The sequence below is a fragment of the Chinchilla lanigera genome, unplaced genomic scaffold (assembly GCF_000276665.1).
Source record: "Chinchilla lanigera isolate Chin_1 unplaced genomic scaffold, ChiLan1.0 scaffold00031, whole genome shotgun sequence".
Classification (NCBI taxonomy): Eukaryota; Metazoa; Chordata; class Mammalia; order Rodentia; family Chinchillidae; genus Chinchilla; species Chinchilla lanigera.
This window is the reverse complement of record NW_004955432.1, coordinates 23,361,706-23,388,929: the sequence shown is the minus strand read 5'-3', so window position 1 is coordinate 23,388,929 and position 27,224 is coordinate 23,361,706. Positions and strand designations below refer to the sequence as shown.

General features: G+C 41.9%; 1 protein-coding gene across 1 annotated transcript in view; it reads left to right on the top strand.

The window, feature by feature from the left end:
• Cttnbp2 (cortactin binding protein 2) overlaps nt 1–24,737 on the top strand; it is a 163,108-nt gene extending 138,371 nt beyond the window's left edge. Inside the window, exons 15-23 of the mRNA XM_005388158.2 lie at nt 5,131–5,283; nt 5,460–5,647; nt 10,308–10,486; nt 12,539–12,744; nt 13,050–13,226; nt 15,277–15,340; nt 16,487–16,619; nt 18,022–18,123; nt 23,755–24,737. Coding sequence (XP_005388215.2) covers nt 5,131–5,283; nt 5,460–5,647; nt 10,308–10,486; nt 12,539–12,744; nt 13,050–13,226; nt 15,277–15,340; nt 16,487–16,619; nt 18,022–18,123; nt 23,755–23,955 — 1,403 coding nt within the window. The 3' untranslated portion in view covers nt 23,956–24,737. The remainder of the gene's footprint in view (nt 1–5,130; nt 5,284–5,459; nt 5,648–10,307; nt 10,487–12,538; nt 12,745–13,049; nt 13,227–15,276; nt 15,341–16,486; nt 16,620–18,021; nt 18,124–23,754) is intronic.
• Nucleotides 24,738–27,224: the final 2,487 nt, after the last annotated feature.

The following is a 27,224-nucleotide window of genomic DNA, read 5'->3' as shown; positions in this document are numbered from 1 at the left end:
GGGATTTCTAGGCAGTTTTGCTCATGCTTTTAGAGTAATGCAGGCATAGGAACTGTCCGTCAGCTGCTCTTTTACCTTTCTACCAAGAAATTAAAGTGATCAACTGACATTAGTACAACTAGGAATGCAGCGATTCATGAGTCATTCTGTGTGCTCTTGGATTTTGCCCTGGTCTTCTCTAAAGAAAGAGACTTAGACTACTTGGATGGGGCTGGTGTTCAAAAGCTGAACGCTTCTCTTCTGCTGAGTACAACGCATACATTACTTCTCTTTGTTCTTCTCTGTGACTGTGTGAAGACAGTGAAAAAAATCTGAGAATGACTAAAAGAAATATATGTGCAAAAAATACAGGGAAGAAGAGCAGCAAAATATTTTAAACTTAGCTTTAAGAATCTGAAACATATCTAGCGAGATTAGTACGGTGCCAGTGCAGAAAAGAATGTGGAAGAGAATGCTTCAAAAAAAATGGCTCGGCACGAAGGCCAGAATAAAGTACACTGCTTTTATTTTGAAACAACATTTTGTTTCTCAACTTGCCTTTCGTGAGAGAGAGCCATTTGACATGACAATGTTATTTGGTTAAGAGGGTGTGAGTGTGTGTGAGAATTAGCTCAGATTTCTCCTCAGTAAGGCGTGGAGCTGGGTTAACATGAAAGGTACTTTTTAAATTTCTTGTAATTAAAAGTAGTAAAAAAAATTTAACACTAGATTGGTATTTTAAAATAACATTTTGAATCTGTGAGACAACTTTTTAGAAGTCAAGGAATGGAATTACTATAAAAATAGAGTATATGGAAAAATATAAGTATTATATAATATAGTACATACAGTATAAAATGTCACAGATCATTAATAGTAATAATAGAAGAATATGATAATTGGAGTCTCCATCAATGAGTTTACTTTCTTGGACTCTGAGTTACTAAAGGTGCTTTGAAGGTTTAATGCTCAGGACATCCTCCCTGCAGAACTTTGGTTTACAGAGACAGAATACAAGAGGGGCTGTTCTCAGTCGCCAAGGGGAAATTATAGATATGGTCACCTTACACACAGAAGTTTAGGTTGAATGAAAAGGTGGAATGATAATCATTTTTAAAGAAGTGTTGCTGTGGAACTAAGTATCCATGGCTTTTAATATAAAGGTGTCCAAAGCTGAAACGTAGCCCTGAACCTGCTAAAGACGACGTACAATTATGATTAAACTAAGAGAGATGAGCAGAGCGGACATATCCCCTAAGGCTGGAAGAGCGAGGGTCAGAAGAATACACTAGTTTCACAAATAGAGCTTCAAAAGTAGCATGAAGCAAAGGGAATCCAGATGGTTGACTTTCTGACCACAAGTTGAAAGGAACTGTAGATACGAAATAAGGTGACTGGGCTTTTTTCATGTCTCCATAAATCCTGATCGGAGACTGTTTAAACCTTGCAACTCCAAACTGTCAATGAAATCAGGTGTGATGGTATGTACTTGTAATCTCAGCTACTTAGGAGGCTGAGGCAGGAGAACCTGAAGTTCAAGGCTAGCCCGGGGAACTTAGCAAGACCCATTTTTAAAAAATAAATTTTAAAAGGTCTGGGGAGGTAGCTCAGAGCCCTCTGGACTGGATACCCAGTACTGAGAGATAAGAGAAATTGTAACGAGTTCTTGCTCCTGTGGAAATTTTATTCTGTTCATGACCTGGACCTGTGCTAAGTGACATGACCCGGACACATGCTAGTTCTCAACCGAAATGAATCTTAGGCTTGTCTGAGGGTGTTAGACGGAAGTGGTCAGGTGGAGAAGGTGCTAATAAAAAAGTGACGTACTGAGGCCAGCGCATTGACAACGAAGATTTTCATCAAAGGAACCCATGTTATTTAACCCTCGATGGCCACCTCATGGGAGACCAAGACAAACACGGACGAGGTGGGAATCCAACCCGAGGGGCATGGACTGTAGCCCCCACCCACCTTGGTCTAGGACACGACCTGTGGAAGTCCACCGAACATGCAGGATTAACTCATCAGCAGTGCAGTCCCTGCTTGCGTGCTGAGGATGAGTTTGAGTCTCCCTGTGAGGCCTCTGGTAGCTCCTGTGAACTCGGATCCTTCCGTCCCGATTTCTCCTGTGACTCTCACTTCCCACCCTTAGTGGATATCTGAGTAGTGACGTTCCCTCCTCAGTGGCATCAGACCTGAAGCAGCCCCTGCCCACCGTCCCTTCCCACAACGCTCCCGGCTAGCGCTGTTCTCTGCCTCCGTCACTGCACAGCTCCTCCCTTCAGTGTATCTTTGATGTTCCCCCTTCACCCGCTCTGTAAACCGAACGCTGAGCCTGGTCAGCTCGGTCTTAGAATGCCTTTCCGTCCCTTACCTTAGGCCTGGAGAAAGCTCCCCTCGCCTCTTTGCTTTCAGCACAGAGGAACTAAAGAACGGCGTCATCTCTGTCTTCACACAGCGAGGAGCTCAGAGCAGCAGCCGACTGCTGCTCACCACCCTCCAGCAAAGCTTCCATTCTTCCCAGAGCTGGAATTGCCCCTCCTACCCTCACATTCTAGGCCTTCTACTTTTCAGTTTGGGCTGAGATCTGAGACTTCAGAGAAGCAGGTCTCGAGAGATGGCTGCACACTCATCTTGGGGAAGTTTCATAAAACTGCAGTGTTCCAGGCCCAGCACGGACGGACCAGTCAGAATCAGTGACGGTCACAGGCTGACCCCAGGGCATCCTGGTGGGCAACGCAGGTAGAAACACAGCCCACTGCTGTCCTGCTGCCCACAGCAGCCACCGCTTGGTCCTCTTGCACACACTGGCCCTGTCAGCTCTGCCCCACCTGTCTTCCAAGCGTGCTGACTGATTTGACACTCCAGGGCTGACGTGTGCATTCTCCATTTTTCTGCCTCTGCCTCCCCTGATTCCATTGGATAAGAGGCTGTTTCTCTTAAAAGGCCAAATTTAAAATGCCACCCCCCTCCAAGTCAGAATCCGTCACCCTGAGCACGCCATAGCACTTAGCACACTGGACATACAGCGGAGTCATTAAACAGCTTTTGAAATGCAACCAAATATACTCTACCTGGTGACAGTAACTTCTGAGCTACTCCAACTTGCCAGATACTTAAAATTTAAAATTTTAAAACAAATCAGGGAAAACTGGAGACTTTCAGTTCTATGTTATACAGAAACATACGTAAACATCAACCTAGCGTATTTTTATCACTGAGTGAAAAAGGTTTATCTTTGTTGTTTGAACAAATTATGGACTTACTGTACTCTCTCAATACATGTATATCTGTAATAGCACTGGTACTCAAGCGTAGGGTTTTAGCATCGTACAGAATAACTGTGTTGATGGATCTGGTACAGACTGGACCCGAGTGTAACTACCCCCAGCCCTGAGTAAAGCTGAATGGAGAGTGGACACTGCTGTGTCCAGGCTTCTAGTGTTTAAAGCTTCATTGGATCCAGGAAATCTATTTCAGCTTATGAAAAAATTCATTTACAATGTTCAAGGGTTCTTCTGGAAGTAAAAATGAATTGTGTCTATAGTAACAAGAAAGAGGAATATGTTCTCAGGAGGATTTGTGAAAAGTGAAATTCTTGACAGTATTATTCTCTAACACATGTAACTTTTTCTCAGTTAAATTTACCCAAGCTTGGGGCATCTTAGAATCTTACAAGAAGTTGAAAAAAGGATTTGTGTTTATTAATTGTTAAATAGGAAGTGCTATATACATTTTGGCTAAAATATTTGTAACACCTGAGTACTTAGGTACCAGGCTCTGTATGATTTGTGCAGATTCATTTCCTTTATATAATAATAATAATCTCCGTCTATATCTTTTAGTTTGGTTTGATGTGAAGTGCGTTCCTCCTGTCCTCAGTGAAAGGAATCCTAAAATACAGCTCAAAAGTCACAGATTTTACTCCTTCCTTACTGTTGATTACAGAATCTTAGTCTAACCGCTTCCAGCTCTTGGAGATCTGTAAATTGTGAGGAGGGATCTGCTTCTCTCTCTGAAGCCCTGTCTAACATTTTATGTTTTTGTTTGTTTGTTTGTTTGTTTGTTTCTGCCTAACATTTTGAACATTTTGTGGATGTGTAATTTAAAGGACATTTAAGAGATGTTAACCTTTAATATTGTGAAACAGACATATATTAAGCACTACTTACACTTACAAATCAGTGAATAATTTTAAAGAACCATTACTGCTGAGAAGGCCAAGAAATAGAATTTTTCTCTTCTACAGTGCACCTGTGTGCCCCGTCTCCTGATACAAACTCCGCCTTCTGGAGATAAACACTCATCTGTCTTTTGAGATAATCATTTCTTACCTTTGCCCTGTAGTTCCACGACCTACACAGAGCCTTTTAGTGATATATTTAGTGTTGCCTGTTTTGAACTTTATGTGATAGAGTAACATTTTTGAGACATAATATTAGAACATCTTTACTGGGTACATGATGGTAATTTAATACATGTGTAAAATATATAATCAAATCTGGGTAGTAAGTATTGTCATCTCTTCAGATAGTAGTCATTTTCATATGTTGGAAGTCTGATATATTTTTAGTCATTGTGAAGTATCCCATAGGTTATTTTAGCCAAGAGTTACCATGCCGTCCTACTGTGCTGAAGAACTAGAAGTACCTCCTACCCTCTGTTTCGGTGGCCCTTATTGAATGTGTCTCCATCCAGGCTCTGCCTCCCTGCCCTTCCTGGTCGCTAGGAAACACTGTTCCTTTCCTGTTCTCCTGTGACACTGACTTAAAAATCAGAGTTCTTAAATGTATGAGTTGTGATAATCTTCTCTGTTGTCTAGAGTTGTAATTTGTGAGTTTCATGTCCAGTGTATCAGTATATTCCTATTTGTGTATTCATTCCTTCATTGATGGATACTGGGATGGTTCCACTTGGACTCAGTTGTGGAACTAGCAGTGGTGGGTCATTATGTGTAGCTTCACGTGGGTTAAACAATGCAGCACTGCCTTTCAGAGTTATTACGCTCACCCAGCAATTTCAGAGCATGCTCAGAGTTTACTTCAGAGTTTGCTGACACTTTATATGTATATTTTTTCTACTTTTTAAATGTTTGCCAATATGTAGGTTTTTATAAAAGCTCCAATCCTTGATTTCTTGTTTTGACCACAGCTTGTCTGATCCCAGTGAAACAGTCTCCTGTTAGGAAGAAAATCATCATCATCTTGGAGAACTTAGAGAAATCCTCATTGTCGGAGTTATTGGGGGACTTTCTGGCACCTCTTGAAAATCGCAACACTGAAAGCCCATGGACCTTTCAAAAAGGTACAGGCAGTGGAGAGACCAGGCTGAGAAGCCAACTTCTGTGAAGTCTGTCTACTCTTTCTGCTTCCCAAGTACAAGTTATATGTCATGTTGTTTCTTTAGCTAATGTTAATGTGCGTTTATCCCATACTACATGTGACTTGCTGACATTGGACTGTGGGTTTGGCTTGTTCTAGGAAATGGGATATCCGAGTGTTACTACTTCCATGAAAACTGCTTTCTGATGGGAACTATCACCAAGGCCTGCCTCCAGGGTTCCGACTTGGTGGTGCAGCAGCATTTCCGTTGGGTTCAGCTGCGGTGGGATTGTGAACCCATGCAAGGGCTGCTGCAGAGGTTTCTACGGAAGAAAGTGATGAATAAGGTAAAAAGCAGCAGCTGCATCCTGTTGCTGGGAGAGTGGGCTACACGGTTACTTATCAGGAGATTTGGGCTTGAGCTCCACTCATGGTGTGGCCTGCGGCAAGAACAATCTGGATATTTGGACAGAAAATTCAACTCAGTGTCTGGATTCTCGTAAGAACAAGAAAATACTTGTAGACCCATTAACTTTTTCTACTATAATAAAGGTAGTAGTAGGTTTTACTGTTGCTACTAACAGTTCTCAAGGAATCTCACTCAGTTCTAAATGCTGTAGAAGCCTACAGCTGGATTAATTATTCTTCCTAAGGAAAACTCACCAAGTACTTGGAGCCTGCAGAACATTATCCATCCACTCAGGCAAGTTTTGATGTAAGAATAGTGCACAATGTTGTGCGATGGTAAATTTTTAAAAGTCACTTGATAAGTTAGAATTCTATATCATTTGACAAATTTTCAAGAGCTGTAATAATGAATTTGTGGTGTTTTTCACAAAATAATAAGTATTATATAGAGCCCCAAATAAAAATAAAGTTGACCAAATCAAGCATATTATTTAGTAAATTTAAAGTAGGTCAATAGCTAACCTTCAAGATGGGTTTGAAATAACAGAGCCCGAGTAGAGTAGTTTTTCTCAGTCCTGCACAGTGGGCCGCATTTGCTAGACATGATCATCCTTTTGTCTGTGGGATTTTAAGATGAAAATGCTAAGCTTTGACTTTCTCACTTTACTCCTTGTGGGAAGAAAAGCATTTATTCCAGAAACTCCCAGGAACATAGGACTTCTCTTTAACGTTCCATTAACCACACCTAGTTGCATGTCCATTTCTCAGTCCCAGAACATGACCAAAGCTGCTTTGCTGAGGTCAAAGCTTTCCACCAAGTCTTTGGACAAAATTCCACATCTGTTATGTTAACGCATGTGAATATAGGTGCATGGTGCGTAGGGGGCAAGGAGGGGGATGTAGTGTGGAAACAGCTTTCAATCATTCTTCTTGTCACTGGTGATGTGAACTGCTACCTGAAATTCCACGTTTACTAGAGAATTTCCCCTAAGTTACATTAGATTAGTGGTCTGGTCAAATCCATTTTCCTGGCTAAAGCACAGCCATTGTCTCAATAGTAGGGAGAAAAGTGGGGGCAAAGACCGTCCTAAGTACACAGATGTTCAAATTACTGATGTTTCCATTAACTTTATTAAGATTTAAATCTCATTGTGAAAGATATTTCATGTAAATAGTCACAAGAGATACTAGTTTTGTCCTGTAGAACCCACACACCCTTCCCCTAGCCCTCTGGTAAGAAGCTCTACTCTTTCGATGGTGTGTGACAGTAGGATGTGCTCTGAAGATTAGAAGGGTGAAGAAAGGGGAAAGCCTTTCATTTACCAAGAATCACTTCAAGAAAGTGAATAAAACAACTTCCTGGTGTCAGTGTACAGCGGGAACACATGGCTACTGTAAGACTTCGGAAGTCTTGTGTCGAAGACCCTGATCCCTGTAAGCTCTTAGAAGCATGCTGGCACCTGGTCACAGATTCTTCGTCCAGTCCCGCCACAGATGTAACAAAGTAGACCTTTTAGGGTAATACTAGGTTTCTTACTAGTGTTTGATACAACTAATTATACCTTTCTCACTAGCAAATTAATATTTAGCTGTCTTTAATTATAATAGTGATCTCAGAATTATTGCTGAAGGACTGTCAGAGTAAGTGAGGGCTATACAATGATTGTTTCTCTTGAAGAGGAGAGTAGTTTTTATAGCAGACCTACTGCTGTCACTAAAACTTCTTTTGTTTTTCCTTGGCTAGATTATTTCCTTCATGTGGGATAATTGAAAGATATTTCTCTTAATAGTACATAAGTCTTTGTGCTTTTGGGAATGCTTTGTACTACCAGAATGCAGTTGTTCCCATTAGACCTGTGTCTTCCCCAGGATTACTCAATATTTGCACATTTTGAACTTCATAAACAAATTTTTAAATATGGATAGAACTCCACATTTTGGAGAAATTATCATTTCAGCTCACATGTTCATCCTAGGGAAATTGAATTTTTTTTCAAAAGCATAATGCGAGGTGAACATGCCACAGATTTACATATATTATCACCATTTATCCGAAATAGAAGTTAATGCCATTGTTATTTCATTCACTCAAAAACCATTTCTGAAGATTTACTACTCTAAGGCCCTGTAAAATACTCTGTACACACATGAATGGTTTCTTCCAGAAGTGGCGTGTAAGAATTCACCCAGGTTTCTCCTTGGTCTGCAGATTGCTTTGTCCTGATTTCGTGTAATCAGATACCAGTGGGCACAATGTAGTCTACCTCCACCTGCACACATAACACAGCTGAGTGATCCAGCCCTGAACCAGCTCCGGCTTCCCGTCCTCAACTGTTTGTCATCAGTCATCCAGGCCCATGACGTCATAGGCCATCAGACCAGTCAGTCACAGCACGTACTCACTCTGTGGCAGACCATGCAAGACTCGGTGTGAGGGTGACGGAACCACAGCAGTGGAAACTGATTATTAAGAGTACAGTGTGATTACGCACAACAGTGGGCTTGAATCTGTTTTGAGATGCGTTAGAACAGTGCTTCCTGCGTGTTCAGTAAATATTTGCCACTGGCTCAGGACTGTGGAAATGCAGGCCTTTAAAAAGAAACGCTCCAGGGCTGAGGATGTAGCTCAGTGGTACAGTGCTTGCCTGTCGTGTCGTGCTTAAGGCCCTAGGTTGGATCTCCAGCACCACCACAAAAGAACGGGCTGGGATCGCCCTTGTGGGCTGTTGCAGGCCCTGTTGGAATTTTTATTCAGACGATTCAAATGTTACTTGGTTGAAAGTGTGTCCACTGTACTGGGTCACCCGTACAAGTACACAGCGGCTCCTTGAGCTTTTGTGTCCAGTGTCGAAGCTTTATCTTAGAATACTTAGCCCTAGCAAGACTTAACCCACTTCAAAGGAGTACTTATAACTTAAATTCTCTTAAATAGTTTAATTGGCTTTTAAAAACTTAATGTATTTCATCACTCTTGAAAGCAAATCTTCCTAAGCACTTAATTCATAAAACTAGAAAATTAAGTGTATAAATCCAGTGAACCAAAGGTTTTCCTAATTTTTTAAGTTTTTGCTGTTATTAGTGCAGGTTTGCTGAACACAGTGATTGCATTCGTTGTGGGGAGCAGTACATGCACATGACACGTCTGCGTTCTTTTCACTTCCTCTTCCTCCCGCCTTCCCCTCTCCCTCCGTCTCCTGGTCTCCTTCCTGTTGCCTGTTGTTTATTTTGCTACTTATTTATAATCTGGGTTTCTCATATAAGAGAAACGTGAAATATTTAAGCTAGTGTGTCTGATTTATTTCACTTAGCATTATGGCCTCAAGGTGCACCCATTTTCCCACAAATGACTCAAATTTATCCTTCTTTCTGGCGGAGGAGTACTCCATTGTGTCTAAATGCCGCAGTTTCTTTCTCCATCTGCTGATGGACGTGTAGGCTGCTTCCGGGATTGAGCTGTTGTGGGTTGTGCTGCTGTAAACATGGGTGTGCGTATGTTACTGTGCTGTGATGACTTTAAATTGTTCAGGAAGATCCCTCAGAGGAGAATGGCTGGTCAAATGGAATTTCTAGTTTGTTTTTGAGGAATCTCCATACTGATTTCCATAGTGACTGTACTAGTTTACACTTCCACCAAAAGAAGGGTTCCCTTTTCCCCACAGCCTTGCCAACATACAGTATTTGATTTCCTGATAATAGCCATTGTTTCCGGAGTAGGAGAGCCTCTCAGCACTGTTTTAATTTGCACCTCTCTAACGGCCAGATGTTGAACCTCCTTTGGGTAATCTAGCAGCTTTTTAATCCATTCTTCATGTTCTCTTGTTTTTAAGGTGTCTGAGTACATGGTCACCTGCATCAGCTCTGTCTTCTGTCCTCACGTTGTATACTTCCTTCGTCTTTCCGTGCTTCTAACAGAATTTATCTCCTAAACTTGTTTTTGGTGCTGTTTCATGGATGCCAGCTCTTTGGTACAGTGGTCATCATGCTTTTTTTGGTAGTTTTGGTTAGATCAGCTAAGCTCTTTATCAGTAACTTCTTTGGCCCTGTTGATCATTTTGAGTCTGTTATCTGTTTCATTAAACTCTGTCTTCCCAAGAGGCAGAGCCACATGTCGGATAAGTGATCAGATTACGACTCTGTACTCTTGGTTGTGAGTGGCCTCACAGGCACAACACTGAAGTCACCCTAGTTACAGGGAACAGATGAGTAACACAGCCTGTGAAAGGAACGGTGAGGTGCTGCTGTGGAAGCAGGAGAGGGGAAGGCCTCTGTGGTCACGGATAAGACCTTCACTGCCTGTTACATTTGTGACCTTGGGGATATTTTTATTTATTCTTCTCTTAAGTAAAATGGCTAACGCAGGCTTTTAGTGAGAATTAAATGAGAAAAACATATGTCACACTAACAGGTACATATACCTCATAGTATGTTACCAGCTATCCTTCCTTCAGTCACTCAAGCAAAGATAAAATCCCGTTCAGCTAGACTTGTGCTTTATAGTTTCAAAGTTTTATATCAGCTTTCTTTTACTTTGGACCTTTAAAAGCAAGAGAAAGCAGCAGCATTCTAAGCCCAGCCTCTCTGTTCCACCTGTCTCTGCAGTTCAGAGGTCAGGTGCCCTCAGCCTCCGATCCCACGTGTAGGATGGTCGACTGGGTTGTGTGCGTCTGGCGTCAGCTCAATTCCTGCCTGGCCCGCTTGGGCACACCTGAAGCACTTCTTGGGCCAAAGCATTTCCTGTCTTGTCCTGTCGTCCCAGGACATACCCAACCGACAGTGAAGTAAGTGCTTTTTCTCTTTCTGCTTATGGTAGAGCCATGATAAATGTGGGGTGTTTGGGAGAACGTTAAACAGACTGTGTGTGCCACCCCGTCATTAACACACAGGGCTCGTTCTTAGCACTCCTTTTCACAGCATGACCAGGCCAGTGTAGTTCCTGTACCAGCTGCTGGCGGGTGTTTGTTGGCAGTATTGGGTATTGAACCCAGGGCCTTTTCACTGAGCTACATCCCCAGCCTTTTTAAATTTTCTGACACAGGGACTCACTAACTTGCCTAGCCTGGCTTGAATTTGCACTCTTCCTACAGTCCTCCTGCCTCAGCCTCCCAGAGTGCTAGATTACAGCCATACATCACTAGGCCTGGCTAGGCAGTTATGCTTTCGCTAAGAGCTAGGTAGCAGTTTTTCCTCTGTTAGGAAATTTTCATCAAAGCCGTGTTTGGCTTTCTACACTCTTCTCGCAAGGTCCCACAGGAGTAATTTCATTAGGTATTTTACATCTCCCACCTCCAAAAACCCAGCATTCAGTTGAACTGAAAAACTCCCTCCTCTCTTGATACTGACATTCTTACTATGTTTTCATTTGACACGACTTACAAGCAACAGACACCTATGCAGTGAAGTTAGTGAATTAGAAAATCAATAGGAAATGAAAAGGAAGAAATTTGCTGTCATTCTCTTAGGAAGGGTCATGTTATTAGCTAGTAGATCTGCTTCTGTTTGTTCTGGCATCTTGAGCGGAAACCGATTGTGAAAAGCAGGGGATATAAAATAATACATCTCCCTTGTGAGACAAAGCAACTTCGTAACAGCTAATAGGGGAACAGGAAGACATTTCCTGCTTAAAAAAATGTATCAGTTCTGTCTCCATTGGTATCACAGTTAAACCCAAGTCTTTGTTTACCTCCAGGATCTTAAGATTGTTAGGACCCTGTTTTGGCCTTTCTCATGGGACAGGAACTGTGGAGGCCTTGAGATTCTAAGCAAGCTCACACTTGGCCTGCTGTGGTTCTGGGGCTGCACCCAAGACAGACCGCCCCCAGCCTGGGCTTCACGTTCCCACGTCCTCTTAGCCTCCAGTCTCCCAGGTGATTCTTAGGGTAGTGCTGGGTTTGCATCACAGCTGTGGAAACCACCGCACCCCCGTCTTCTAAAGAGGAATGTGGCCAGTCTGTCCACCCCCTGTCCTGCAGGACACATCCCCGTATCATCCTGGTCAGGAAATACAGCTGCCCTCTGCTTCCAGAGGTGAGGCAGCCTCTGTTTTCCACGTCTGAGAAGCTAACAAGATGTACAGAGACACCAGGAGCAGTGCCGTCCCCTCTTTCCTCACAGCCATGTAGGTACCCCCACTTTCAGCTAAAGCTGAGAATCTTCATACCTTTACCACTTTCAGGAGTAACTATAATTTTGACCCCCATTGTAGAATACCAACGTTTTATCTGTATCCCTGGTACATTTATTCCTTGCATTACATAACAGTAGACAATAACAGAGAAGCTTACACTAATAGATCAGTGCCTACTACCTGGACAGCAGTTTCTACAATGCCTGAAAGCTTTATGCCAATATCTAAAAACTTTGAAAATCCACTCCAGTGCAGTAAGGAACCTTTGCCTTGGGACAGGCAGATTTAATTCAAAGTTCAGTGATCTGAACTTTGGAAATACTAAAATACAGTATATGTGTATTCTAAGGAAGACAAACAAATAGTTAAAGCTATTTTGACACAAACTTTCAGGAAATCTAAATTTTTCCAAACTTTCACTTTTTAAGTTCCTGTCATGTATTTATTTATTCATAGATTCATTCAGCACTAGGGCATTGATTCCAGGATTGAGACAGATACGTAAAGAGTTTCACTTGAAAGCCATTGTGCTTTTGAGGCAAATTCAAATTACTTCGTTACTAGTTAATTTCAGCTATTCCAAAACAGCCTGGGAAAGGAAGCAAATATATTTGTAGAAGCATGTCTGTTTCTCCCGTGGGCTTCAAACCTGTATAACCTGGGAGAGGCCTGCCCCTAACTGGAGACCCCACCCTTCTCTTGCAAGGTGGATGTCTGAGCTATGGAATGCCGTCATCGCACCCAGAGTTCAAGAAGCAATATTGTCAAGAGCCTCTGTGAAAAGACAACCTGGCCTTGGGCAGACAGCTGCGAAAAAGCACCCTAGCCATGGCCAGCAGGCTGTGGTTAAAGCTGCTCTCAGCATCTTGCTTCATAAAGCCGTTCTGCGTGGCTGTCCCCTCCCCAGGGCAGGTATGTGGGCTCCCACCCTGAGGAAACACACCTTGGAATTTGTTTCTAGGGAGTTCCCTTTTGTCTCTTTGTAGCTAGAGAAATTAATGGACGTTCCACAACGTTGTTCCAGAACTGTTGCTAATTGTTGGCTCATGTTTGAATTCCAGTTCTGCAAGTAAGCTCGGTGCCAGTTCATAAAAGCAGGATATTCAGTGGGCTGTGCTTTTGAAGGGTCCATCTCTGCGAATTAGAAATGTGCTTTGCTTTACCTTGTGAAACTGCGCTGTCACCGCCTTTTTAGCCAAATGGGAATTTTGTTTCAGAGCTAGAGCAGCACACACCTGATTTCAAAGGAGGAAGTTTCCCTTTATCCATGGTTTCGAGTTACAGCAAGAAGAAAGGAGAGAGTGGTGCTTGGAGAAAGGTGAACACCAGTCCTCGCAAGAAGTCCTGCCGGTTCTCAGCACCCACCTGCCATAAGCCGGACCTGAGCCGCGGAGGTAAGCGGGAGGCGACGCTTACGTCCAGGTTCCAGGACGGGTGGGCTTGTATTTCATGAATGTGCATTCTGCGAAGTTCTGAATGCTTCAGTGCATATTTTCGTAGAATAAACTACATTACAGCTAATTTCGAAAAATATTTATGAGCCTGCTTTCATACTTGAATTCCAAAATTAAATATATATTTTGGTAATGGTTGTTTTTAAAAAGTAGTTTTTCGTGATGTCTGCAATCAAAGAATAAATTGCACTTTGGCATAATTCACTCCTTTTACCTGCCATTCCTAAGCCAGACTGACATTGTAAGAAATATGTGGAGAGATGTTTCTGGTACCAGTGTGAGGCCTCGTGGGGGAGTCACTTTCACATGTGTACCACATGGCAGTTCTGTTGGAAGCGGTGGAACTGCAGGAGAAACAACCCCCGCCCTCGGAGCCTCTGTTCTAATCATGAGCTAGTTACCCCAGCCATAAGCATTCTCACTACAGTTGACCAATCAATGAAGGGAATATAAATTTAAAGCAATATTATAAACAGTTAAATTGACTTTAAATCTATGTATGTTAGTAATTGTTTTAGACCGATTTGATATTAAATCAAATATGATTTCTTTTGAAACATGGAAGCATCTGAGTGATTCATAAAATGCACTACAATGTCATCAGTAGTTTACTCTGACTTCGGAAGAGATTTATAAACTCTAAAACCTAATTTTACATAGTACATAACTTACAGGCTAGTAGTTTATCTTGCTTGGTTATTTCCAGTAATTGCAGTGGATATAGGATTATTAGAACAATGTTTGAATTGATTTTGATTTTTTGACACGACTTTTTTTCTAAAAGTAACCCACATGGACTGGGGACACAGCTCAGTAGTAGAACATTTCCTACCCATGTGAGGCCTGGGTTCCCTCCTCAGCCCTATACAAGCAGCGCAAAACGCCGCCACGGCGGGAACCAGCTGAAGTACAGCTGCTTGCAGAATGCCGTGGGAGCTCACAAAACGTGGGCTCTCACCCGTTTCTTCTCTGACTAAAGCAGAAGGTGCGGGCTTCCGTAGTCTGCAGCCCACGCCTAGGCATTTGGTAAAGCAGTTAGGGGAGGTTCTAGTCAGTCCATTCAGACAATGAGAAAAGTGGGTAAAAAATTAATACAGGGATTGTCTTCAGTGACCTGCTTATTATGAGGATGTATTAAATTCAACTCACTGTTCAAAGACATTCTTTAGAAAAAAATGGTGCCAACAGTAATTTCATATTATTTTAGAATTCATTCAGAAGCCTAAATGTATTACTGTGTTTATAAAATTAAGTATTTTAGAAACATGCTCTATTACAATCTAAAATGGTTTAGCAGGGAGAAATATCTTACATTATGATCAGTGTACACAAACCTATCGTGTGACTATGTGTAACTGATACAAACCAATATACTTTTTTCAAGCAGTATTAGGTTTTTGTTTTTTTTTTTTACTTAAGTGGATCACCCTTTGCAGTTTGAAAACATTGATAGGATTCCCATGGCTCTCTGTATACTGTTTATTTTCTGAATAACGGATAGCTCTTAGAATTTAAACTTCCCCACAAGCTGTAACAGGCCCACACATCAAAAACTACACTTGATTACAGCATCAGTAATGTTGGAAGGCAGACAGAGGTAGATAAGGGAGATCACCACCCTCAAAAGGTACGTACTATATTAAACTGCTCTTTTGGTACTTGGAAAACAAAAACCTAGGAAAATAAGGACTCAGCTAGTGAAAAGAAGAGCCATCAACAAATGCAAAGCTCAGGGTTCTTGGGGTAAGCTGAGGCGGTGGTATGTCACGGAGTTTGTCATAAACGTGTAGGAGACTTGGTTATTCCTTGACCTCACGGTGCCTGTGTCCTTGTTTATGGCAGTGGCCGCTGTCCTGGGGAGAGTCCCCTGAGGAGGTGGGTGTTAATCCAAGAACAGTAGCAATGTACTCCAGGGCCCTTGGTGTATTTCTTTCAAACACCAAGATCTAGATACACAGGGATATTGAAAATTATTATAATTTTTTAACAGGTGTAAAAAACGTGACTATATCCCAGCTGAATTGTAACAGGAATGCTTCTCTGTCAAAGCAAAAGTAAGTTCCCCTTTGTGATTTTACTCGAAGATAAGTAATTCCTATCATTAAATTCCACATTCTTAGTTTATATAATTATTATGCTGTTAATTATGTAAACTAATGCGTATCATTCAAATGCTGGCATTAAACTGAAATCTAATGAATGAATGAAATCTTCAAGTAAAATATTTAAAACTTCCTTAGTCTTTATATTAATATAAAGACTTCCTGCTTTTTGTTTGTTGAATATGTCTAGGAATATTATAGTCATCATTTTGTTTATCAAGCTTTATCATTAATATATCTGACAGTGCATAGTAAAGCCATACACTTGTGAGCTTTTAGGAACTTCTTTAGATGACTTTTTCACATCAGATTTACAAAAACATAGCACAATTTATATATTCATAGTGGTCATTTCAGTTTTATTCCTAGGTAATCGTTATTTCTGCTTACACACTGAGCTGTCAGGAATGATTTTGTTAATCAGGGAATAGACATGTTTGGGCACTTTGCAAACAGACCCCGTAAACTATGTACCCGAGTCACTTTGGGAGTACCATCCACAGTCCTGAGCCCTCATTTGCAGCCTTGTAGAGGAGCGGGAGGTGAAGGGAGAGAAGGGCGGTGAGGAAACCGCTTTTCACGCTGCTTCTGCCAGGCACACTGCTACGTCCACCACAGCCTCCGTGAATTTCCCAGTGACACTCTGAGGTAGCTATCAGGAATTTGTACAGAGGAGGGAACCCAGCCACTGAGATCTGAGGGAAAAAGATAGCCTGAACCAAGGTTCATTGCTGGTGAGGGCCAGAGCCATACTTGAAATGTGTCCTTGTCTTATCTGGGTTGAGAGATAGAAGAGGAAGAGAGACAAAGATTGAATTTTCATCAGTCTAAGTACATTTCCTTGTAAAGCAAAATTTTAACCTGTTAAGAATTTTGGGTGGGAATTGGCCAAATCATGTGATTTATTACTTTATTATTCTAATCTCCCAAATTTTGGAAATGGGTTGTTATATTAAATGACATATATAAGTAACTGAAAGTATTGAAAACTTTCCCTGTTCTGCAACAAATCCCTCAAAGTGGTAGAGTCTCTGTTTCCATATTGGGAAATGAGTGGCTGCTTTCAGTTTGAAGAGCTCTTTTCTGAACTTGTGCTAGGTCCTTAGAGAATGACCTCTCATTGACACTGACTGTGGATGCAAGATTTTCTCTGGGTTCAGACGATGAAGCTGATCTTGTCAAGGAACTTCAGAGGATGTGCTCCAGCCGGTCGGAATCTGACGTAAGCAAGGTGAGCAGCACACAGGTGTGAGGGCAGAGACTGGCTCCCCCCAACAGCTGGGAGGCTTCCTAGCACCTCACCAGCACAGTCTGTAGAGGAGATTTCTCACTGAGTAGTGTGGCTAAGGCTCCGCATCAAACTGTCCTTCCCCTTGCTTAAAAGATTCTTTTCCCCAGATTTATTATTTATATAAAAAGGGAGTTACTGAAGCTGGCTTTCCCAGTTCTTTTCTGAAGACCTGCAGATAGTATGTCAATTGCATTAACGCAAGTCATAACAACACATTTGGGCAACTTTTTATATAAACCCACATTTGAGTTTCCTCAGATTTTCTTATTCTTAACTTTGGCGTGTAAGACATCCATCAATAAGTGAGAACTGTGATAGCTTCACAGCAGACTCAGATTATAGACAGAGTGATAGAAACTTCCTTTTACAAATAAGAAAAAAGAATTGGCCTGTATAATGCATATCATGATCTTTAGCCACTTGACAGTTTTCCCTGAGCGTCACTGGGGCAGGACGTTTGTTTTTGTACTATCTCGAGCATCTGGGGCAGGTATCATTTCAACCAGCCAATTCTTGTATTGAATAAATTTGATACAATTATTTTTATATTTCCTATTAACATTATCTTATAAAAATTAATGAAAAATGTGCAATTTTTAATCATCTTGTATTTAATTAGACTGGTTAATGGTTAAACTGTGAAATTTGAGATCCAGGTGTGGAAACCAGTGACCCAAAAATCTCAAAAAAATGCCAAGTATATAGCTTAGCAGCACAAGTGCCTGCCTGGCAAGCACAAGGTCCCGAGTTCAATTCCAGGTACCAAAAAAAAAAAGAAAAGTGTATTACAAAAATCTCAAAAAAAAGTACGAATAGAGTCAAGTGCAAGCTGTTTTGCACTCACATCTGCAGAAGATTTAACCAAGTTTCCTTGATAACTGCCTTTTGGTTGGGAGGCAGCATACGGAAGACCTACACGCTTTGCAGGGTCCTCTGGAAGATTCACGTGTTGCTCTTGAACAATCAAAGCCTTTAGGAGCAAGTTGCATTGACTATCTTACTTAACATTAGTAGAAATGAAATTCTAATCTACTGAGAAAATAAGGTAATGATTAAAGTCTTCCAAATGTTATATCCTTTACTTACCAGATGGCTTTGTCTTCCTGTGGAGTTCTCCTTTTCTTGACCTGTTAATAGACTCCCTTCCTTTAGAGACTATTTCTCATGTATTTGCTGTTGGTTTCACTTCACGTGAGCAGGATAGGTTTGGAGGTGTGTTCCGTGGTGCTCCTGAGGGTCAGGATAATGCTTCTGTAGGTTTTGTCCTGTGACAGCTGTGCTCTGACGAGTATGCTGCACTGTAGCTGTGGAGACATGACTTGATAAGTTCCATCTTTTCCAGATTGCTGATTTCAGGGATGATTTAAGGAGGTTTGATAATTCAGGAAACATCCCTGCGTTTTCAGCAACTGTTAATAATCCAAGAATGCCAGTATCACCAAAGGTAAGTGTTCTTTCTGTTGAAAATAGGACAAAGGGTGACTGTGGAATTGACTTCACAAATCATCTTTCAGTGTGAATCATGAAGTTATTTTTAAGCCACCCTAAGAAATGAGAGATGGAATAAAGGGAAAAGTGCTCATTAACTGATCAAAGTAAAAAGAGATTGTTCACATAATATCTTAAGCATTACTTTCTCCCATCTATTTGATACTCTAATTTTATTCCAAAATTTTGTGTTTGAGATTTTCCTTTACTTTCATTTTTGTATGTCACATTACAAATAGCATAACATCTATCATTGTGGTTATTACATTTTAAAATGTATTCCCTTGCATTTGAGAAAGTTTTACGAATTCTTACATTTTGGAAATGTTGGGTTCATTACAGGAAAGGGCTGAATAATAAAGATCTTACCCATTTTTAAAAATTCATTTTCATCATAATTTTCCAACCTGCCATAATACACATTATGTTTTCTTTAAAACCAAGGGAGAAAAAAAAAGCAACAACAACAAAATAAAACCAAGGGAGAAGAGCAGATAGAAGAGCTGAGATCCCAGTAGATTTCATTCACCTCTTGAAGTAACTCCCTTGAGTGTGGCACTGGATCTTTATTGATTGGTTAGTCAGTGGCCGAGACAGCGCAGCGTGGTATTCCTGGGTAGACAAATATAAAACAGCTTTTACCCGCTTGCTGTTTTGTAAAGATGCATATGGTTTAGAGGCAGTTAGTAATATGTGGTCTGCCCACCAAGCCGTGTCAGTTGCCCTCCACATCCTGTCCTCATCACTTCTCCCACGGTAGCTACAAAGACCTGTGTGTGAGGCAGTGGGCGCACAGAAAGTGGATGATACAGTGAGTCCGCTGTGCCTGTTTAGTTATTAAGCCCCATCTGACCTCTGGGCTCCGCAGCCGCTGCTGTTTCACTGCTGCAGCAGACCGCAGTCCTGGGCTGCGCTGTGTGAAACTGCAAGATGTCCGTGTTGAGGGGAGCAGGTGGAGATGGACGGAGCTTAGGTCCCTCGGGGAGCCGCAGCGCGATGCAAGCTCGCGGGCACAGCACTCCCAGTGGTAGCTTGGCAACACATGTACAGAGCATTTAAGAGAGCGTGACTCCTAAACGTGACCTGGGGTCACCACTGGGCATTTTGGCTGAAAACTACTTAGCTCAGTGGCCATCTCTGTCATCTTTAAAGCCTCTGTGCATTGCCCATAAAAGATGACCTACTGTGAGTGCGGGGGATCAGAGACCGGCGCGCATGTCTTAGATGTTACAGGCGGGCCCACGAGGACCCTGTGCAGTGGAGCCGGGAGCCACCTTCTCCGTGGCGCAGAGTCTCTGCTGCGTGAAGGGGCTGGCTGCTGCTGTTCAAACGCCTAACGAGGCCGCGGCAGCAGTCGGCCGCTCATCTCTGTGTCCAGGCCGCGCTGGGCTGCTGTAGTCAGGTACTGTCCCTGAGAGTGGTACTGAGCACGGTGCTGGCTCTGAGCAGCTCAGGACAACTTTGTGGTTTTTGTTGTTGTTTTGTTTTAATTTTAAAGGAATAATAATAAAAAAGAACAATAGCAAAATACCAACAACAGAGACAAAAAGAAAACAAAGCAAAAACCATACAAATGATACAGCCTTTCAGATCAAAATGATGGAAACTAGCAGGGTTGTTATAGTACATATTGTTATCTTCAACGAAGTTGCTCGGGTAACTAGAGGTAAGAACGGAAGATTGATCAAACCATTAAAGACAAAAAAAGAAATAAAACCACAAATAAAATAAAACCCCCAAAAAACCACAAAAAACCACAAAAATAAAACCCCCAAAAAACCACATTAGAAACGATGCAGAGTTTCACTAGAGAAGATGGCAGGAATTCACTAGTGGTTGTTACACTGCACCTTGAGACAGCTTTGTGTTAAAGCAGGTCTGTAGACAGTGGGCCCTTGTACCCTGTCTGGACGACAAGTCGGAGCCAGATGGTCATTTATTAGGCCAGTGGGTGTCCTCTTGCTGCCACTGCAAGAGAATGTTTTTCTCAGAGCTCGCCAGCAGAGGGCACAGTCTCCCTCGCTTGGCAGCCTTCTGAAAGCTGGCAGCACGTTCCTCTGCTACCCTGGGATAACGAGCATTGGTCCCAGGCCCAGTTTCTTCTGTTATCAGGAAGTAACTCCCTTTCACGGTAAGAGCACTGTGGGTTAGCTGAAATAGTTTTCTTCATAACTAGGAGGTTGCTGTGTCTCCAGAGGGGAGCCTTGCAGCCACCGTTACCCATCCTGAGTAAATGCTGATCCTCATCATCGTGGGCTCCAGGATGACTCCTTTAACAAGAGAGACTGTGGTGGGTCTGTTAACCCAGGGACGTGTCTGCCATTCTTCATTAAAAGCAACAACTAATACCACATTCACTCAAATCAATAGAAAGAATTACTAACACAGTGTTTCCTTCTGTAAATGCAAACTGTCATGCTAAACTAAAGCAGAAGTTCTCATCCTTGGTCGCACAGTAAAGTCCACTCGAAGCTTTGTGTTTGATCTCCAGTGCCTGGCCTCTTCCCTCTTGGCCTCTGAGGTACAGCCTAGACCTAGAGAGCTTCCTGTACTTCTCATGTCTAGCCAGGGCTCAAACCCATGTAGCAGTCCCTGCCCCTCACCTGTGACAGTGTCCCATACATCTTTAAAGATCCATCTCCCCTACACATTTTCCTTTTCTTCTTGCCTCTACTTTTCTATCTAAAGCTATTATCTTAGCTTGTGGTAGATGCTTAATATTGAATGATGAATTGTTCTGATTTAACAGTAATTCTTTCAGGCTAGGTAAATTAAAACTTCCTAAATTGCAGCTTCTGAGTTTAGTATGCGTAGTAACCCTGTATGTTTAATACAGAGAACTTTAAAGTTTTAGCCCGAGAAGCATAAATCACCCTTACCTCTCCCACTCTGAGGGTTAGTATATATTAGCTTTGAGGAAGTCTCCTGGCTGTCAGGATGTGAAGGACGTCAGTCTTTCCTGCAGGACAGTGTCCGTCAGGCTGTTGTTCTGTTCTTGCACTGGCAGGCCTGACCTTCTGTGCCCGGACTGAGTCGAAGGGAATGCCCTGTGTTCTCATCCCACCAGTCATGTGCTGCCCTCAGCCCAGCCTGTCACACACAGCCTTGACAACCCAACCGCAGCTCTAGGCGCTGTGCTTGCTTCTTGAGACTACATGGGCATTTTTCTTGCTCTCATGATGAAGGCCAAAGGAGAGGACCGGGAGAGAACACCGTGTGTGTCTCCTTCCCTCCGCCTGAGCCTTGCCATTAGCCCTGTGGATTGCTGGGGAGGTACAACAGTACTGGTAAAATTACATTTTTAATTCTTTAGGCCAACTCACTACTACCACTATCACTTTATAATGTGCTGTGTCTTCTGAAAACTGTGTATATGTTGAATTCGCTGGTGTTTTAGACCAGACTAAAAATTCTGAATGGCTTTATGAGGCCCATGACTAAGTCCCATTTTATAGACGTAAGTAGTTTTTATCAGGAGAAATGAAGTTGAGTTATGGTACTTGCACTGTGTTCTTATAATTACTCTTAGCGTGTGTCCTTAACTATCCGACTCACCAGAAGCAGCACAGTTCTCTCATTCTTTCTGGCTGCTTCGTAGTGTGAGATCTCTACAAAACAAAAGCAGAACACACCGGGTGGTTTAATGGACGTGTGCTGGGCTTTAAAGAGTTACTAGGACTTTAATAGGCAAAAATGAAGGGGAGGAGATTGGACTCAAGACGCCCTTCAGTGTCGTACCTAGGGTTCGGGCGCGTCTGCAGGGAGTGAAGACTTACATCATCCCCTCCCCGTTCGCCACTAGCACAGCAGTAATTTTCTGCCTGTTTTGCAGGCAACATTGGATTAGGTGGAGGAAAAAGCAGCAGATATTCAAATAACTTGGAGATTCCCGGCTGAAATGAGAGAACAGGAATAGCCAGTAATGAGCCAGATGGAAAGACTCGATTTCTGCTGGCTTGAACCGCCAGTCGTGCCTGCACCCTGCCCCATCGGTGCTTACACCGCCCGGCGGGGCTGCCCCCTGCCACCCTGTGGGACAGTTACTCACGTAGCACTGGTGCTTCAGAGCCACCCCACAGCAAGACATACAAGTTACGGGCCTGTCATGAATGTTAAAATTGATGAGATGAGGGGGTGTAATAAAATTTTGGCTTGAGGTAGAGGGGAATTATGTTGAACAGTGGGTAGAAATTCAGTTCTCAAGCTTAAGAGATAATTGAGAGCTAGAGGGAAGAGTTCGGGTGGTGTTTAGTGATTATACGACACTCAGAACGGGCAAAAGGGAAGGATCACCAACTGCTGCGAACAAGACTGAGAATAACGTTAGCACGTAGTAGGTCAGTGGAGAAACAGGATCCTGAGAAGTTAAGTCTTCCCTTGATGCTCAGGCGCGCTAAAGTTGAGACCTTTTTAAAAACCCGGGCCCACGCCACACCCCAGATAAATATCTGCATCTCTGGGGGTTGGTAAGTCCCCAGGGAATTTCAGTGTTGTGGCCAAGAGTGAGAACCACTGACCAAGACACCCACGAAAATGCTGCTGCCAGTGAATTCAGTTACGTTGCACTAAAAGCCGTGCCATCTGCTCCTGTTACAGTCTAGTTTGAAAACCTTCAGTGGGTGCTTTGTCACTGTCCAGAGCAGTTGGCTCAGTAGGCTTCTTAGCCTGTCTGCGGAACCTCGTACAGTAGGGGGAAAGCCTCAAGTGAAAGTCAAGCATCCTGAGCTCGTGTGCCAGCGTCCTTGCTTCCTTGATGGTGAGCAGATCATCTTATCTATCTAGCTCTGGTTCTGCGTGGGGAAGAGAGCGGACTCTGGCTTAGTGATCAGAAGAGTCCTGAAACACTAGAAAACATGAGGGCCACACAGAAGATCCTGAGCCGCCTCATCACAGAATTGCTGAGCAGGAGCCTTAGCTTACTGGAATGTAAACTCCATAAAGGTGGAGGGCGTTCTCTTCTGGTTACTTGGCATACAGGAGTGTGAGAGCAGTTTCTCTCCCTTTCACAATGTCTGTTGTACCTTTTGGATCTTACTTACTCTTTCAGTTTCTTACACTAGGGAGACAGTACCATGTTTATACATGTGATTCTGATTTATTTCACTTAGGCGTATGGTCTCTAGTTGCAGCCATTCACCTATAAAAGCTTCGAGTTTTTCTTTCTTTACAGTAGAGTAGTACTTTTTTGTTTCTTTAAAAATCAAAAAAGGTAAGAGTACTCATCTGTTGTAAACACTCAAAGTACTTGTTGAAAAGCAGAAAAGTGAGTTACCCAAGGTGACATAATTTGTAGAGCTGCACACAAATAGTGGTTGGATTAGTCCAATTTGATGATTTCCTCCAGCCTAGCGTTTTGTGAAGTTCTGCAGTTGGCTCACTGATCGCTGTGTTTGGCACTACTGAAAATCAGCAGTAAGTCTGTTGGCATTTACCATTCAGCTTCTCTGTAACAGTGTAATTTTTCATGAGAACTGGTGTTTAGGCAGAAACTCCTGCATGTTTGCTCAGAGACACAGAGGTGGAAAGTGAGCACTGGTGAAAAAGAAGTCGGTGGTAATGATAAACTTTAGTTTCTGTCCTCTTGCAGGAGGCCTGTCCTCCCAGCAGCCATCAGACAACTGAATGCAGCAACAGTAAATTAAAGACTGAGTCGGGTGTCTCAAGAGTTAAATCGTTTCTTCCTGTTCCTCGAAGTAAAGCCGCCCAGTGTTCCCAGAACACCAAAAGAAGCAGCAGCAGCAGTAATACAAGGCAACTCGAAATCAACAACTCCAAAGAAGAGAATTAGAACCTGCACAAACACGAACAAGTAGAGAAGCCTAATAAATCGGCCTGCCTACAATGTTCTCACTTCTGTACATTTCACACAGAAACCACAGACAACAGGACTGTAAATACTTCACATGTCTTCATTGTAATATAAAGTGTGAGTGCGGGACCACTATTCAATTTTTTGTAAAGAATGTGTTTAGGATTGAACTTCAATACCAAGAAGTTATGCCAACTTTTCATGTAGTTTTATAATAGAAACCGTGTAATCGTTTTAATCAAGATGTTCAGGGGTATTAGAGATGTGTACTGTATATTGCAGTCTATACATATGTACATATGTATGTATGTATATTTAAAGAATTCCACAAATCCTATTGTACATGTTACAAAATGTGTACAGCATTGACTTAGATAATGTGTACCGTTTTAAATGGAGACCATCTTGCGCTCACCTGAGGAATGACTAGCGTGGGGCAATAACAAATCACCTCTATACATTTATTTTCCATCAAGAGCTATATAAAGTATTTTGCCTGTTAAATTCTAGTTTTACATTTTGAATCTTATAATAGTCACATTGCCATTTAGTTGCATCATGTGTATATTTGAGTTTGCATTATAACTCCTGTAAAATATGAAACTATAATGCAATAAAAGTGTTATCTTTCTTACAAAAGTTTTGTACCTAAGTGGATATAAAGGATAATACATAAAGGCTTCAATAAGTTAATTCCAAGTTAACTCCCTCTTCAGTATTATTTGTAGTAGTACAATTAATAATAAAATTGATATTTTCTAGTAGTGTTTCAGAATTATTCAACTCAGTTAAGATACTTTATACAAATAAAATACTGAATTAGTGAAATAATTTTGCTCTATTTTGCATAACTTGTAATAGTTCATCTGTGCGTAGATGAATGTGTTGAATTTAGGAGTGCAAGTAGAGTCATTATGTCACTAGCTCTCCACAGACAGCCTCACTACAGTGTTAACTAGATGGTTGAAATAAAAAAAAGCAAACACTGTAAGTGAACCTCTAGCACCAAAACACCTTTTTTCATAAATACTGAAAATTGTGTAACTTTAAAAGAAATATTTACTCATCTAAAGGGTATTGAAAGCCCTTTGGGGCCCAGAATAGTTATTTACAGTGATGAACCCACAACTACATTGACAAACTTCACAAAAAGCCCCGCACATATGCAGGGAACAGTGCATGGTGAGTATGGTGCCACGTGGGGGTGGAGGAGGCCTTTCCACCTGGAGGAGCTGGACTTCACAGCCCGTCAGTGTTCTCCGTGGGCCTCGTCCTTTCACGGCAAACCTGGGTGCACAGGGCAGGGTCAGGTGCAGGAGGACCGGAGCAAGGGGCAGAGCGGGGAGGAGAGAAGGACTGGGAAATAGGCTGAGCCGTGCACCCAGTAACTCCTTTGAGCAGGGCTCAGATTCTGAAAACCCTGCTATTTGATACTCGCAAGTGTTTTCACAAAAAGCTACTGATGCTGGGAATAAAACGGCCCTCAAAATCACAAATCTGGGGCCAGGGACGTAGCTCAGTGGCACAGGGCCTGCCTGGCAAGGACAAAGTCCTGAGTTAGATTCCTGATACCAAAAAAAAAAAAAAAAAAAAACATCTGGATTCAAGTGTCCTTAGTGTTACTTTTCTCCTGCTTAAGTATACGCACTTAAATTTCATCTCCTTTGGGTTGTGACTCACATGGCATTATATTTTATATCAGCAGCTGTTCTGAAAATAAAGATCTATTAACATCCTCAAGAACCAAAGGCGAGAAAACCAAACTTGGAAAACATTTCAGACAGCCTGTAGTAACTGATGCAGCTTTAATTTGTTGGTAAAGCTCAACATGTACAGTATTTTACTACTGAATGGCACACAGGAAGATGTCTGAAAAAGGCATTTAGATCAAGGACTTTCAAAATTCAGGTAATACTAATGGGTCATATCAATTTAGGGCATCATAATGCATTCTAAAAACAGAACAGTGTAAAAGAAAATTCTAAGTACCTTAAACCTGTTCCGGGAGACTTCTGTTCCATTTACGTGGGTATCTGAATGCATGTCCATGTGGCTTAGAGTAACTGCAGGTCATGCTCAAAAGTCTTCGAACGTATCACAGAACAGAGCCCAGTGTGGATGGGACCATACTGGGGCTAATACCGTCCTGTGGTAAACAGCACTGGGAAACATGAAGCACTGTCACCCATTAGCTGCCGTGTTACGAAACAAGTTACTTAGCCCATAGTTTTGTGAGGCGTAAAGTAAGGATCAGGACAACCTTACAAGTTATCCATGAGCACTAACTCAATAGTGACAGAGCCTTAATTCACGTCTCACTGCCAGGCAGCTCTGATTTAGTTTTATTAATAAAAAGACCAAGGAAAGTGATTAGATCCATCTGTGCCACCAGTGGTACAAGCCACCCAATGGCTCAGTCATGCGTGTACCTCCAGTGGTGCAGGCTGGCAGCAACATGAGGAAACAGGCATTCCTGGTGACCTCAGTGAAAGTACTGGATCAAGATCTCAGAACCTCTGGTAGCATTTCATATGAAGAAAATATTAAGAGATCTGAAGGCACAGGTACACTCATACAGTAGGCTTTTTCAATATCCCACTTTCAGAATGGACGGATCACCCAGATGGAAACTAAGGAAATACCAGACCTAATATGTATATATACATATATATGTGTGTATATACATGTGTGTATATATGTATGTATATATACACACATTCTATCCAGTTGTAACAGAATAGAGATTCTTCCCAAATTTATAGGGGACGTTCTCTAGGATAGATAATTATTAGACCACAAAACAAGTTTTGAATGTAAGAAAATTATATCAAATATTATTTTGCAACCATAATGTTATGAAACTGGAAATCAGTAACAGGAGACATTTCAGAAAATTCACAAATACGTGGAAATTGAACATGCTCCTAAACAACTAACAGGTTGACGAAATCACAAAACATCTTGAGAAAATGAAAATGGAAGTAACATACCAAAACATAGGGTATAGCAAAAACAGCTGTAATGCAAGTTTATAGCCGTAAATATCTACATTGAAAAAACTCAAATAACCTAATACTACACTTCAAGGAATTAGAAAAACAAGAACAAACAGCCCACAGTTATCAGAGGAAGAAAATAAAACCAGAGCAGAAATTTAAAAAACCTTTGTGACATTTCAGTGTCTTTTCAAATTATAGTCATTCAAAAGTAACTCAGCTACATTGTGAACATCACGTTGTAAACTCTGA